At 36.7% G+C, this 14793-nt stretch overlaps 2 protein-coding genes across 2 annotated transcripts in view; one reads left to right on the top strand and one right to left on the bottom strand.

The window, feature by feature from the left end:
* gabrb1 (gamma-aminobutyric acid type A receptor subunit beta1) overlaps window positions 1-8675 on the top strand; it is a 27904-nt gene extending 19229 nt beyond the window's left edge. The window contains exons 5-9 of the mRNA XM_016457906.1: window positions 1996-2078; window positions 5494-5628; window positions 6462-6614; window positions 6738-6988; window positions 8248-8675. Coding sequence (XP_016313392.1) covers window positions 1996-2078; window positions 5494-5628; window positions 6462-6614; window positions 6738-6988; window positions 8248-8595 — 970 coding nt within the window. The 3' untranslated portion in view covers window positions 8596-8675. The remainder of the gene's footprint in view (window positions 1-1995; window positions 2079-5493; window positions 5629-6461; window positions 6615-6737; window positions 6989-8247) is intronic.
* Window positions 8676-11325: 2650 nt separating this feature from the next.
* Window positions 11326-14622, bottom strand: commd8 (COMM domain containing 8). The gene is made up of 5 exons (XM_016457838.1): window positions 14486-14622; window positions 13133-13288; window positions 12858-13010; window positions 12587-12742; window positions 11326-11896 (listed from the first exon to the last, which is right to left on the bottom strand). Exons 1-5 carry the CDS (start codon window positions 14528-14530, stop codon window positions 11876-11878), a joined length of 531 nt encoding a protein of 176 aa, XP_016313324.1. The 5' UTR covers window positions 14531-14622; the 3' UTR covers window positions 11326-11875.
* Window positions 14623-14793: the final 171 nt, after the last annotated feature.

Below are 14793 nucleotides of genomic sequence, written 5' to 3' on the forward strand. Positions count from 1 at the left end.
TGTCAACTACCTCGACGACTGGCTCGTACTAGCTCAGTCTCAGGATCAGTTGTGTGTACACAGGGACTTGGTGCTTTCGCATCTCAGCCGGTTGGGCCTTCGGGTCAACTGGGAAAAGAGCAAACTCTCCTTGGAGAGGATCTCTTTTCTCGGTATGGAGTTGGATTCAGTCGAGCATGCCACATGCAAGGACGTGCTCAGTCGGTGTTGAGCTGCCTGAATATGTTCAAGGGCAAGACGGCAGTCCCACTGAAATAGTTTCAGAGGCTCCTGGGGCATATGGCAGCTGCAGCAGCAGTCACACCACTGGGGCTGCTTCATATGAGACCGCTTTAACACTGGCTCCATGGCCGAGTCCTGAGGTGGGTGTGGCTACGCGGCACTCACCGGGTTCGAGTCACAAGCTTTTAAATAATAACATGTATAGAAGGTGCATAGTGTCATTCACACAAATACTAAACACCATCATGGTAACACACATGAAACTGAAATAATGCAATAAACATTCATTTAACAACATTAGGTGTAACACACAACCCTAATATACAAAACTGATAAGAAAAAACGAAGAAGAAACATAGTTATTTCAACAAAAAAAACATAAATTTGAAATGTAACGCAGGGAATTCTGGGAATGTCAATTTACGGTTATTCACTGAAAATTATATGGTCTTTTTCACTTCCAAAAACAGTATACTCCCGTAAAATTAATGTCCAATACATGTAATGTCCAATACAGTTTTTCACCGTATATAGTAGGGGAATTTACCGTTAACCATTTAACTGTCGCCACGGCTGCTGTACCACTGCTGAGCGGCCGGGTCACTGGCTCGGCTCCTCAGCGAAAACCTGAATATGCGCTGCATCTGCTGCCTTAACCAAGACGTTTCTCTACATTTGGTTAGATTTATGCTAAAAATAAGAAAAACATTTTTGTAAAATAAATACACTTTAATATCTTATGTCATTTTGCTTTTCAAGATTATAATACTGCGACTTAAAAAGAAAAAAAATCTAAAAGTGTATCAGTTATGGTATGTTACACTCTCAAGAAGAGAATAAACGTTGAGTAGTCACTGTTAAAATGCCAAAACATAAAATATTGATTAATTACTAAATCAATATTAAAATATTGATTAATTCAAGTCAAGATTCATGTCTTTCTGCAGAGGGAAAGCTTTCCCTACATAGTGCAGAGTTAGATATGCAGGTTTTGTCTGGCCGATATTCCCTCACTCTCCATCTTGCTCAATACTATATAATTTATATCCAGTGTACTATGCCTGAGGGGTATGGACATATGCTGCTCTATAGCAGTGTGCACATATGAGTGTGCCTATAAATATATGTGATAACTGATTAGATAACCATCTCTCTGCCCCTCAGAAAAACAATACAGTATAATAAGGTAAAAAATAAAGTGTATTTTCGTTGGGGTGGAAAGGAAACATGTATTTATCACTGTGTTTGTTAAGAAAAAGTGCTTTATACCAAAACTCACCCAGGACTGCAGAACGAAGAAGCAATTCCATCATAAGTTGTCTAAAAGTGCAGCAGTCATGCAATGAAAGGCCATCGCGTGTGTGTTTCCGTGTTAATTAAAGCTCAGCGTAATTAAGATCCAGCCAGAGGCATTTCAAAGAGGGGCTGCAGACATGACTGAGACGGCGTTAAGGCAATTACACAGTAGTGGAATAAAGAGGGATGAAACACGAGAGTAGTATAAGGAACACAGTGTTTCTGCAGTGATGTTTATCCAGCAGCTTGTGAGAGAACATTTCAATGATGTGAATAAACGATAAGCATATATTAGTGCGTATTAACAGCCAAGTACTTGTATCTATTTCTTTTAACGCGGGTTGATTGGGAGATGATTACATTTGTTATTTTGTTATATGAAGAAGTACACGTGCTTGTCAAATCAATATTAGTTCAGCATGAACTGCTTGATTATAATAGTATTGTGTTGTGTTGTTTTTCACCTCATATCTGTAGGATAACTACCACAGCTGCTTGTATGATGGATTTGCGCAGATACCCGCTGGATGAGCAGAACTGCACGCTGGAGATTGAAAGTTGTAAGTGCTGTTTGTGGTTTAACCTTTAAAGGGTTAGTTCACCCAAAAATGAAAATTAGCCCATAAATTACTCACCCTCAAGTCATCCTAGGTGTATATGACTTTCTTCTTTCAGACGAATCCAGTCGGAGTTATATTAAAAATATAAGTCTTTGATCTTTCAAGCTGTTTCATGCCACTCAGCGGGTGTTGCATGCATCCGTCCAAAAGCAGTTAAATAAAATGCGCCCATCCATAAAAAAAAAGTGTCTCACATGGCTCCGGGGGGTGAACAAAGGCCTTCTGTAGCGAATCGATGCGTTTTTGTAAGAAAAATATCCATATTCAAAACGTAATAATCACTTTAATGTAGCTTGCACTCACTGTTGTACACTGGAAGCAGTTCCGGGGGAATGACGTAAAGCAAAACAACAGAGAACAAAAGCAGCAATTTAGTCTTCCAATGCCATGTTCATTATTTACAGCAATAATCTGACACTAATTAGATCTCAGTTTGCAGAAGTTATTACTCCACTACTTGTGTGACATCAACAACAGTTTTATATTGTTGAACCAATGTGGTTCGAACAACTGATGTGTGACCAGAGCTGGGTAGATTATTTACAAATTGTAGTCTGTTACTGATTACAGATTTTAATCCAACAGGTAGCTGAAACTGTCCGCACACTGGAAACATCCAATCAGACCAAAAAAGGTCTATCAAAAATATAGTTTTTTATTTTCCATATGCAAAAGTGAAAAAGTGACAAAAGTGCAAAGTGTCTTAAAAACAGACCAAAGAGCAGACATACCATTAAACGTACCATATTGATATAAAAAAGCAATGAGAAAGAATTCCTTGAAATATTTCTTTCTTTCTGTCTGTCTTTGTGAATATGGTATTACACAGTAGAAAGGAACATTTTTAGAAATGTTTAGAAATGGAAATTTAAAAGAGGAAAAAAGAAGAATTAGAAAAAAAATATTTTTTGAATAATTTACTGGCATTGTGGGAATATGTAATCCATAAAAAAGTAACTGTAATCTGATTATGAGAATTTTAAAATGTAATATACTCTAATTACAAGTATTTACGTTTTGTAATCTGATTATGTAATCCAGATTACATGTAATTAGTTGCTACCCAGCACTTTGTGTGACAGTTGCTACAGTTTGTGAAACAGTCATGACTAGTTAATTTTTCCAAAGATGTATAGTACTATGGTGGTTAAGCAGCTAATTGTATGGAACACGCACCCCAGGGCAGACTTGGGGGCCATTCACACAGGACATGTTGTTGTATTCTGTATTTGTTGTATTGTTGTATTCTGCTTTTTTTTTTTTAAGTACTGTATGTACATTCAGCTTTTGCATCACATCTTTTTCAACGTCTTATGCATTTTTAAGACACAGCATTGAGTGTTTCTTAAGCATTGAGTGTTTCCTGCACTATGTTATGAACATATGAACATGTCCTATGTGAAAGGCATCACCTCTGAAGAGGTTAATATAGTAAATATAGTAATTCAAGCTTGTATTGCTCCTTAGGTAGGAAAATTGCCTCACAATATTCTTTTTAATTAACTGCACTAAAAATACTGTATATATATATAGAATGAATGCAGAAAAACATTTTTATACAACACAACTATTACATCCTAGATCCTACCAACATGAAAGTCCAGTTTTCACTGAAAGTATTACATAAAGATGCTGACATTTCTTTATTGCATGCAATTGCAAGCAACAGTTGCAATGCAGCAAAAATACTGGTGCAATCAGTTGTGTAATCATAGTGCATTTATGCATCATTTCATTTATCATGACAAACACCTGCAGAGAATCAGGTTGTGCTGACTAATCTCTCTGTTTCGTCTTTCGTAGTCTCTGCGAATGTCTTACTCTGTCACTCGTTCTTTTTGCTCTCTTTCATCTCCTCTACTCCATCTCTTTTGCACTTTGTCTCTCTCGGTGTGACAGACAGTGTTTGTAATTGGGTGTCTGCTCTGTTGGGCAGACAGCTGTAGCCCTGCGAGGCTGCTGTCATGTCAGAGCACAGCTTGAAGGAGAAACCACAACATCACAGCAGACATAAACCATGTCACTTTCACACGGTAGACATAAACCATGCCACCTTCACCACATACACATCATCCATGGGACAAGACAAGATCAGACTCACTGTAATGTAGGCAAAAATACTTTCCACAAGTAGGGTGTTCTTAAAGAGATAGTTCACCCAAAAATGAAAATTCTGTAATTTTCTCCCCCTCACGTTTGAAAATAAGGACCATTAAAATATTTATTAAGAATTATATTACCAGTGACTTCACTTGTATAGACAAAACAACACAGACATTTCTCAAAATATCTTCTAGTGATTTAATAATTGAAGACAGAATTGTCATTTTTGGGCAAAATATCCCTTATTTTTTTAACAAACCAAAATTAGAGATCTCAGTACAGCTTAGTAATAAACATTAAAGCATCAAAAACTACATAAAACAATAAAAACGTAATTTGCCAGGTAACAAGGTTGCAAATTTAGCTTGTGATCAAATTTGTAGTTATTGATAAACTTATTTCCTATAAATTATAGAAAAATAATGAATCAGTTTGCATACAATAACTTAATATAAAAATAATAATATAAAATAACAATAGTTACAGATATAGATAAATATGCAGTATAGTCAATCACACACGGTGCTTTTTGAGAAACTTAGATGCTTAGATCTTTCATTGAATTTTTATTTTTTTTACATGTTTGTAGGAAGAAAATCATGCAACAGGGTTTAATGCAAAATGTGGAACAGATACATATTATGGTTTTGTTAGTGGACTTAATATTTAAATACAATATTTTTACTACAAGTGATTTGAATATCAATTTACATTATGCAACAATACAACACTGTTATTTTGGTACAGTTAACAGGCTAACAATCATTTTGGGACAGTCATGGGACACCCTATTTGTAGAAAACAGCGACATTTAATCAAACATCACAAATTTGACATGCAATCTCAGATTCAAACATTAAAGAGGAGAGGACTTCAAATGACAGAAAAATTCAGAGAGCATTGCAGGCCGGGAAGAGTAGACCTTCATGAGGATTATCGCTGTGCTTCAGTCACTCAGGACTCTAGGCTGATGTTTATTTTGATTGAACTTAATGAAGAACAGGGAGAATGGACTATCACAAGACTCCATCCTCTAATTAAGCTTTAATGTTCTGCAGTACTGTGCTCTCCTAGAGATAAGTGCAGAGAGTCTGCAGGGACAATCTTGTCAGTTAGACCTGGACCAGACCTCTCACAGAAGTGTTCTCACTGTAATCACATGCTGATTTACACCACTGACAGAGGCAGCTTTTCCCATGCTGTTTTGTCACTGTGTTTTTCTGAATGTTTCTGTCCCTCTTTTGTCTCTCAGATGGCTACACCACAGATGACATTGAGTTCTACTGGCAGGGAGGAAGTTCAGTGACAGGGGTGGACAACATTGAGCTGCCGCAATTCTCTATTATTGATTATAAAACACTGTCTACGAAAGCGGTGTTTGCCACAGGTACAGTGCGCTCCCTGCATGTTCATGAGATGAATAGACTTTCTTTCGAGATGAGTCAACCCTCCTCTGTCCTTCAGAACTACTGCATGCCAAGATTACCTTTGGTTCACAACAGTTCAAAAATCAATCTTTCAAATGAAGTTGTGTTTTATTTGTAAGCACAGAAAAATTATATGTAAATAGTTAGTTTAGTTAGTTAGTTTACAAAAAATATAGTTGTAATGCTGTTCTGATATTAAAGACATGATCCAGTTTGCTGAGACATAAAGTCTGGTCCAACATGCAGCTTGTTCTTGTCAAGACCCGCCAAGTTAGTAATCTAAAATGTTAAATGACCAACCACAATGTATACTGTATACCAGCAGTAAGATTTTTTTTAAAGAAATTAATTATTTTATTCAGCAAGGATACATTAAAATTGATCAAAAGTGACAGAAAAGTTCTAAAACAGTTTCTGTTTGAAATAAATGCTGCTCTTTTTAACTTTCTATTCATTAAATAATCCTGAAAAAAAAAGATATCCTTGTTTCCATAAAAATATTAAGCATCAAATCAGCATATCGTAATGATTTCTGAAGGATCATGTGACTTTGAAGACGGCTGAAAATTCAGCTTTGGCATCATAAATATAAAATATATTCAAATAGTAAACAGTTGCTTTAAATAGTAATGATATTTCACAATATTACTGTTTTACTGTATTTTCGATTTTTTGAGTATAAGATACATTAAAATATCTGACTGACTCTTTGAATGCTAGTGTACTGTAAGGTTTCTCATCTGAATGTGTTTTTGTGTACTACACTGAAAGTACTTTCATTTCTCACTTTCAGGGTCATATCCTCGTCTGTCTCTCAGTTTTAAACTGAAGAGAAACATTGGATATTTCATCCTGCAGACCTACATGCCCTCAACATTGATCACCATCCTGTCCTGGGTCTCTTTCTGGATCAACTATGATGCTTCCGCTGCAAGAGTTGCGCTAGGTGTGTGTTTGTGTGAGCACATTTCGTTGCACTTCACCTCACTTTTTCCCCAATACTTCTTAAATTTACTTTTGATGTCAACCAGTTTCTAAATAAGCTTTTTCAAACATTGTAATACTTTAGGAATCACCACCGTTCTGACTATGACCACAATCAACACTCATCTTAGGGAGACTTTACCCAAGATCCCTTATGTGAAGGCCATAGACATCTATCTGATGGGCTGCTTTGTCTTTGTGTTCCTGGCCTTGCTCGAGTATGCCTTCGTCAACTACATATTCTTCGGCCGTGGTCCACACTTGCAGAAGAAAGTGGCAGAAAAAGCTGCAAAAAGCAACAACGAGAAGAGTCGCTTGGAGAGTAACAAAGTTCAGGTGGGTCTAGGGATGCACCGATCCAATACTCAGTATCGGTATCGGCTACGAGACTGGCATTTTCTGCCGGATCGGGTATTGGTCAGAGGAGACCGATCCAAATATGATATTCTGCATTTAATATTCTATTATTGTTAAGCCCCACGAAAAAAAAACACAAAGTTCTCTTGAACTATATTCCTAGTGTTCTAAAGCTGTTCCATAGTTCAATGTTAGGTACAGTTGAATATCCAAAAAATGTCAAGTTCACATAAACTCTTCTCTCCGCTGCGGCTGTCAGTCATCCTCCATTCAGCGCTCAAACTGTTTGAAACTCTTTCCAAGAGTGCACAGTAACTGAAGTTTAAAACTGTTAAAAGAAAAGGCTCAATAAACTATTACACAGATATCACAGATAGCATCAGTATTTCTCTTTGTGCTGCCTTTGAACTTCTCTATGCAGAGCGCTGCACACTGTGACTGCGTGTTGCTTCAAGCGCATCATTCTGAGCATGGGATGCACATAAGTGCTTCGTGCCGCTTTGTATTGGAGCCTTTCGTATTATAATACTTTTGTGCAATGAAAGACTACTAATAGCCTTTCTTGTTCTGTCCTATCATATGTTGCTGCCTCCATTACTGTGCTATACATTTAAAAGAAGTGTCTTTTAATTTATAGTATATATTTATAAATAAATATATTTTCTTGTTTTTCATGAATGTATTTTAGAGCAATACAAAGAGCAATGTAACATTTTACCAGATTTAGTCCTACACTTATTCACTTATATTTGTTCCCCACTAAAATAGTGTTATTTCACTTAATGTTTAGATTTTATAAAATTATTGTGCACTCATGATTTTTCTAGAATAACTTTTGCTGCTGAATTATCCACTTACATAGTTTATAATATTATTTTTGTCATAGATTTTTTCATTTGTTATTTTTCTTTAAAATTAAGTTGTCTATATTTAGTAGATTGTGTTTAACACACAAAACATTGATGAACAGGTTAACACACTGATGTAAAGAAATTCTATGTTGATTAAAAAAACAGTGCTGGAATCGGATCGGTGGTATCGGTGCATCCCTAGGTGGGTCTTTGACCCTTTAACCTGTTCCACATTTACTTCAAGTTGCACCAATTAATTTTTTCATTACACTGTAAAAAATGATTTTTTCAAAGTTGCTGTTGGTTTTATGTATAAACCTTTTTGTAAGAAGAATCACAAAAGCTTACCTCTTTTCTCTGCTTATATACTCTTTTTTTCCATTAAAGGTTGATGTTCATGGAAACATTCCCCTGACAAACCTTGACCTGCGCCTTAGCGGGGCAGAGATGTTAGGTGCTCTTGGGGACCCGAGGAACACCATGTTCTCTTATGATAGTGCCAGAATCCAATACCGTAAGCCCCTTACAGGTCGGGACCTCTACGGCCGGCCCACTGCCTCTGTCGAGAGGCCGATGGCACGAAAAAAGAGTCGTCTAAGGAGGCGAGCCGCTCAGCTAAAGGTTAAGATTCCAGACCTGACAGACGTAAACGCCATCGACAAGTGGTCACGTGTCATCTTTCCCATCACCTACACCTTCTTCAACTTAGTATACTGGTTGTATTATGTCCACTAGGGAGCAGCACTGGCTCGACCCAGCCATTCACACATCAGGTCAGGCTCTCTTACCCTCCTTGTGGTTTTGACCATCAGTCAGACAGGAGGAGGAGGTGTATTCTGTTGGTAAACTATAAAGCATATATCAAATAAATCTGTTATAATTTTTAAATAAGACAAAATAACTTAAAATGACTACCCAACTTTTAAAGCTGTTTATTGTAGATTATGTCACAAATATTAGTTTAAAATTGTCACAGATTTTTGCACTTTGCTTCTGTAGGATCAGTTTCACTGACTGCAGAAAGTACAGCTTCACAATGGAGAGAAAAAGGCTTTTCTTTTGAGACGACTGACCTGCAGCTGTAGACAGGCTTAAATCTTTAAAACAGCATTTGGAAGTTGTTTTCATCATCCATCTTGCATATATTGGAGGACTGAAGGTCTTAAAGGGATGTTCTTGGTTTATTACAAGCTGTATTGACAACATTAGTGGTATAAATGTCATTACAACAGAAAATAATTTTAACTAATCCCTCAGGTTTTATAATGAATAATTGCAATTGGGAAAGGAATTACAAATGACTTTTGTCTGGTACTTTTATACACTGTAGATTTAATTAAAGATTTATCACTTTGTTTTACAACAATGCAAGCATTTAGGTATTTTTTAGAAAAGCAAGTTATTGAGTATAGTGAAATTGTTTCTGTTTGAGGTCAGTATGACCCTGGCAAAAGATTAGGAAGATTAGTAAAAGTCTTGGAAGTGTCAGCCTAATTCTGTTTGGTATTTGTGGTATTAGTATTTAAATGTGGTTACAGTAAGACACTTACAATGGAAGTACATGTGCCAGACAATTGAAATAATAATACCACAACATAAGTCATTCATATTGGCATGACATGCTGGTAAATACAAACGATATGCTCATGGATACCTGAAATTGATGTAACAGTTGTACTCTGCTTACATGGAGCAAGCTCCACCTGCAAGACTAAATGTACAGTATCATATACATTTATAGTTACTGAAGATAAGTTCATTTACCTCTAACGAAAACCTGGAACATTCCTTTAAAATCAAGACCTTCTGCCCCAGTTTAGACACATCACATACTGTAGATTAAACCCGTTTGTCTTAGTAAGACTTTAGCAACTCTGCTACCAAGAAATGGGCAAAAGAGCTCATCGTTTGGGTTACAGTATTTATAGGGCTTGGCTAAGGCTACACTTCAAAAAAATATTATCTGTCTATATGTAACACACTTGTTCTCTATTATCAAATGTAGTCAGCCTGCCAGGAACGGATGTACTTACATCAGCATGACGACACATGATGACAAGCAGGATACGAGTTTAAAGTCCTCACAGTTTGTAAATTTGTACATTAAAACAAATCAGGTATTGAAAGATGAATGATGTCATCATGTTTTTCTCTACTTTTTCTTATAAACCAACAAATCCTGCATATTTCATTCATAGCAGCAGTTGAATTTTATACTGTAAAGCCCAATATATAAAATCCAGATTCATTAGCAAGAGGTTAAAAGACAAAACGGTTTCAGGAAAGGGATATATTATTTCCTGTTGTTCAGTATTTGACTCAGCATTCCTAACATTATTGCAATCAAAATGTAGCTATGATTTTAGATATGGGCATTGTTTTAGGGATGTAGTTATAACTATTTATATAGGAAGTGACTTCACAGTATTTACCTTTCACATTTGCATTTTAGCTTTAAACTGCTATTCACTGTGAGTTATATATTATCCAAGCTCACCAAAATGGCTAATAGGACTTAATAACAAATTAGATTTTTCTTCTTTTTGGCTGAACTTGTGCCTTTCAAGAAAAAAAAAAGTATTTTACAGGGTTTAACATACAACAGCAGAGTAGAAATATTCTGAATGGATTTCTACTTTTCTATAGAACAAATATTACTTAAGGGTGCCACACATAATTAAAAATAAAGGTACTTTCAATGGCTTTTCAAATGCCCTGCATTAATATTCAGTATATTAGAAATACATCAAATGCATTTGGCATGTTAATAAATTGCTTGCATTGCAACACTCTTTGTTTCAGTGACAATCTGACTGGGACATGAGCTGCTCAGTTTATTGTCCAGGAGTGAATTAACTTTGCGAAATTCTCCATTAATGCTAATCAAAGACTGGCAATGTAAAAACAAAGCATATTCACACGCTCCAGCCAGAATCAGCATGAATACACAAACACGTACACATAAAAGTGAAGTTATATTTAACTTTTGATAGGCCATCTATCATTCATACATGGTGTTTTGGCTTGAGATACCTACAACAGCAAATGCCAAAAAAAAAAACAGTATCCTATTATGTGTATGATTTCTGTAATTGCACTCATGCTATCGGCCAGTGCACTTGCGTGTAGATGTGGAGTGTGTTGAAGGAGAATTTACTGTCACTGAATGAGACAGGGTGTTTGTATTTGAGTTTATGTATTTAAGCCTAGGACTGCAACCACAGTTCTTAAGGAGACTTTATTTTAAATCATAGACATTTTTGAATGAATTCAAATAAAATATCTCACCAAGCACAATGTGAAGAGCTGATTTTTGTACTCGATTGCTTTTTTGTTGCATTACCACATGGCATTGGTGTTTTTGTGAGCTAGGAAGTCTAATAATTACGGACACTGAAAAGGGTTAATTCTCATAAACCAACCACCTTTGGCTCTTCATTAAGATGATCTGACAGTAATGAAGACAAAATTCCATTCATACAACTTACTTGATTTAATCCACTTCAACATGTGCACACCAAACCTATTAATCAGGATTACAAGTGAGTGGTGTCACATGATCGCGTCAAAAAGTCTGGGGGTTTCTGCCTTTTTTCTGCCTATTAGTCATAGTGTTGTCTTGCATTGGCAAAAAAGATACAACTCAACACTCAAGTGTTGACATTCAATGTTTTTAGTTACTTTATTTAGAAAGGCAACCTTTTGGGGTGTGAAATCAAAATGCATTTGCATTTCATGGAGAACTGAAAGCAAGATCTGTGGCAGGCATTTAGCTTTTCATAGTGCAAAATACTCAGCCTCAAAACGACCCTGCCACCATTACTTAGGCAACTTCAAGTCAACTGTGGTCCATACTGATGGAGCTTGAACAATAATATTCAGTCCTTCATGAACACCTCAGGAGAGACACTGACAGGTTCTCAGTTCTGTCCGTAAGGTTTCCGTTTGCCCACATGCAGGCAATTGTCTCGTAATGAAAAGTATGATGGCACAGAACAGTCTTTCGCTGGTATCTTCATTTCATCTGCAACACAACCTAGAATAGGACACATAATGCCAGGAGAGTTAAGTGTAGGTGCCACTATTGTCTATTTACAGGCCATTACCTTTCAACATTTTACCTGATAAAAACTCAACTTCAGTCCTTTAATTAACATCTTTTGAAGCAAAAAGCTGCGTATTTGTAATACAGAAATCCATCATTAATGAGCTTTTAATTTCAAGCTGTTGGCTTCCAGCCAAAATACCAGTCTATATCCATATTCCATAATAATGAAAAAGTCCATCCCCTGTTGTCTTTTTACATCATAATCTACCAACTTATTTGCTTAGAACTATTTTCACCTATAAACAGTGCTTGATCAGTGCATATTTCTCTCCTGATCAGAATTTTTCACTGAAGAAAGCAATAATATGGATAGAGGACTCTATCAAAAGCAATGGTTTGAAGATAAAAATGGCTTAATGATGGATTAGTTGCTTACAAACAGATTTTCATAGATGGAAGACTAGAGATTTCTTATGGATTATTGTGATGTTTTATCAGCTGTTTGAACTCTCGTTCAAACGGCACCCATTCACTGCAGAGGATCTAGTGCTGAGCAAATAATGTAATGCAAAATTTCTCCAAACCTGTTTTGATTAACAAACAAACTCATCTACACCTTGGATGGCCTGAGGGTGAGTAAATATTCATTTATGGGTGAACTATTCCTTGAAACATTACCTTATTAGCAGCCTCTAGTGCACTGATGAGAGTTTGCAGCTCCTCTTTGTTCATTTCTATATTCACCGTTCTCTGAATTCCATTCTCCTTCAGGTCCAGACTGAGATTTAGCAGAGGAGTGTTTAAAGCTGACAGCTTGTCGCTGGATAATGCCAGCTAGAGACAGAAGGAAAGGGAAGAGGAAGTAAGAAAGCAAACAACAAATGGGAAAATCAATAGATGATCTTATCACTGTGATTAATGCATGTGTGTATATATGTGCTTGGTGCACCTTTAACTGCCAGTTGAAGTCCTGAAGCTGTGTGCTTGAGATGCCATTGGTTCTGTCCACCAAAGCATGTCTGATCTCATCAAACCTGGAGCGCACACCCTGGAGAACAGCCTCAGCATGTGCCGTGTCCAAATCACTCAGCAGCTCCTTGATCTTCAGACGTGTGTGCAAAATAATCAGTTAGTCATGTTTAGTCAACCACTAAATCTGCTTGAACACTGACATGATTCTGTACATAGATATGTTTATATGTCTGGTCAGATTCATCTACTTGCCTCTTGATCTGAACAGCCCCTTCCTACAGCAAAGCGGATAAAAGAGGAGAGAGTGTTCATTAACTCCACCCATTCTGTCAGACTCCACCGTTCACCGTAATCTGTTCGCCTCGGACCACTTCGGCCGCACACCCCATCCACCACCCTGTGTATGAGCTGACAATACAAAAAGGAGTTGAAGTATGTGACATGTAGGCCAAGTATGGTAATCCGTACTTGGAATTTGTCCTCTGCGTTCATCCCATCCAAGTGCTCACACACAGAAGTGAGTAGTGAACACACCCGGAGCAGTGGGCAAACTTTTGCTGTGGCATGCAGGAGCTATTTGGAGCTCGGTGCCTCGCTCAAGGGCACCTCAGTTGTGGGTAATGAAGGTGGAAAAGAGCGCTTTTCATTCACCTACTTTGGTTAGAGAGTCGGACTTGTAACCTGAAGGTCATGGGTTTGAGTCTCAGTACCGTTCCGGCAGGAAATGTAGGTCAAGGGAGTGAATGAACAGCACTCTCTTCCACACTCAATAACTTCAATACCCACACTCAGGTTGACACCACACTCTGCACACTCATTAACAACAAAATTATGTTTGTGTGTTCACTACTCACTGCTGGCTGTGTGTGTGTGTGTGTGTGTGTGTGTACTTGGATGGGTGAAATGCAGAGCACAAATTCTGAGTGTGGGTTAGTTACGCCACTTTCAGTGTTGAACTTGTACAGTATGATGAAGTTTTGCCAATTTTTGATTTGTTACTGTCAAACAATGTATTAAGTCATATACTACTAACTGTAATGGTAATGTACAATAATGCTAAAAGTTTTGTTGAAGCTCATAAATATTGAATTTCAAATGCTAAGTTGCATAATTGTATATAATTTTAATTTCTCGAGTAAATACACAATTCAAAATATGAAATTTGGCCACAATGTTTATTGCTTGATATGGCATGCATCAGGGCCGACGCATATTTCAAAACGTTATATTTTTTCATTAACTTGGGTCTGCTTTAAACATTTCAATTATCTTTTACAGATTTACCGCAATTTTAAACCACAGATATCTTTTTTTGTGTAAAAGTTTGACTTCAAATTGGTTTTTAAGGTAAATAATCCACAAGTCAGAAATGAACTATACATCTAAATAACAGTATCTGGTTTAAATTTTAATTTGTTTTCACCAATTAGACGGTTTAAATTAAACAACAATTTCATGAGTAAAACGCAATATTATTACGAGCAGCATGGCTGTTCTCAAACTGATGGCATGTGCTACTGACGCGAGAACAGAATAACTGCATCTATTTGTGCATATGTATTATTTGCTAAATAGTATTATGTGTAGGAAACTGCTGTTACTTACTTTAGGACATTCTTCAGATGGTAGTTTTTCGAGAAATTTGATCATAATGCTGTCAGTCGTCTTCCTCAGCGTCAATGATGTCAGCTGATCGAACGTCACGTGACTTCTGTCGCGTCTTCAGGATGTTGCGCTGCACACTGTTGGGATCATAGATATAAGATACATATCTATGGTTGGGATTTATTAATTAAAATTTTTACATATGAATTACATTTACGTGTTATAGTCTAACTATATCAATGTTGTCACATTTACCAAACTTAAAAAAAAAAACACCCGGAAGTAGTCGTTCATACAATTTCAAAATA

The sequence above is a fragment of the Sinocyclocheilus anshuiensis genome, unplaced genomic scaffold (assembly GCF_001515605.1).
Source record: "Sinocyclocheilus anshuiensis isolate Anshui unplaced genomic scaffold, SAMN03320099.WGS_v1.1 scaffold63, whole genome shotgun sequence".
In the NCBI taxonomy this organism is placed as follows: domain Eukaryota; kingdom Metazoa; phylum Chordata; class Actinopteri; order Cypriniformes; family Cyprinidae; genus Sinocyclocheilus; species Sinocyclocheilus anshuiensis.

Coding starts and splice junctions, on each gene's coding strand:
- commd8 (XM_016457838.1), bottom strand. CDS start 14,530: ATGATCAAATTTCTCGAAAAACTACCATCTGAAGAATGTCCTAAA. Junction 13,289..14,485: donor CATCTGAAGAATGTCCTAAA/GTAAGTAACAGC, acceptor TTGTATTGTCAG/CTCATACACAGGGTGGTGGA. Junction 13,011..13,132: donor GGGGCTGTTCAGATCAAGAG/GCAAGTAGATGA, acceptor ACACGTCTGAAG/ATCAAGGAGCTGCTGAGTGA.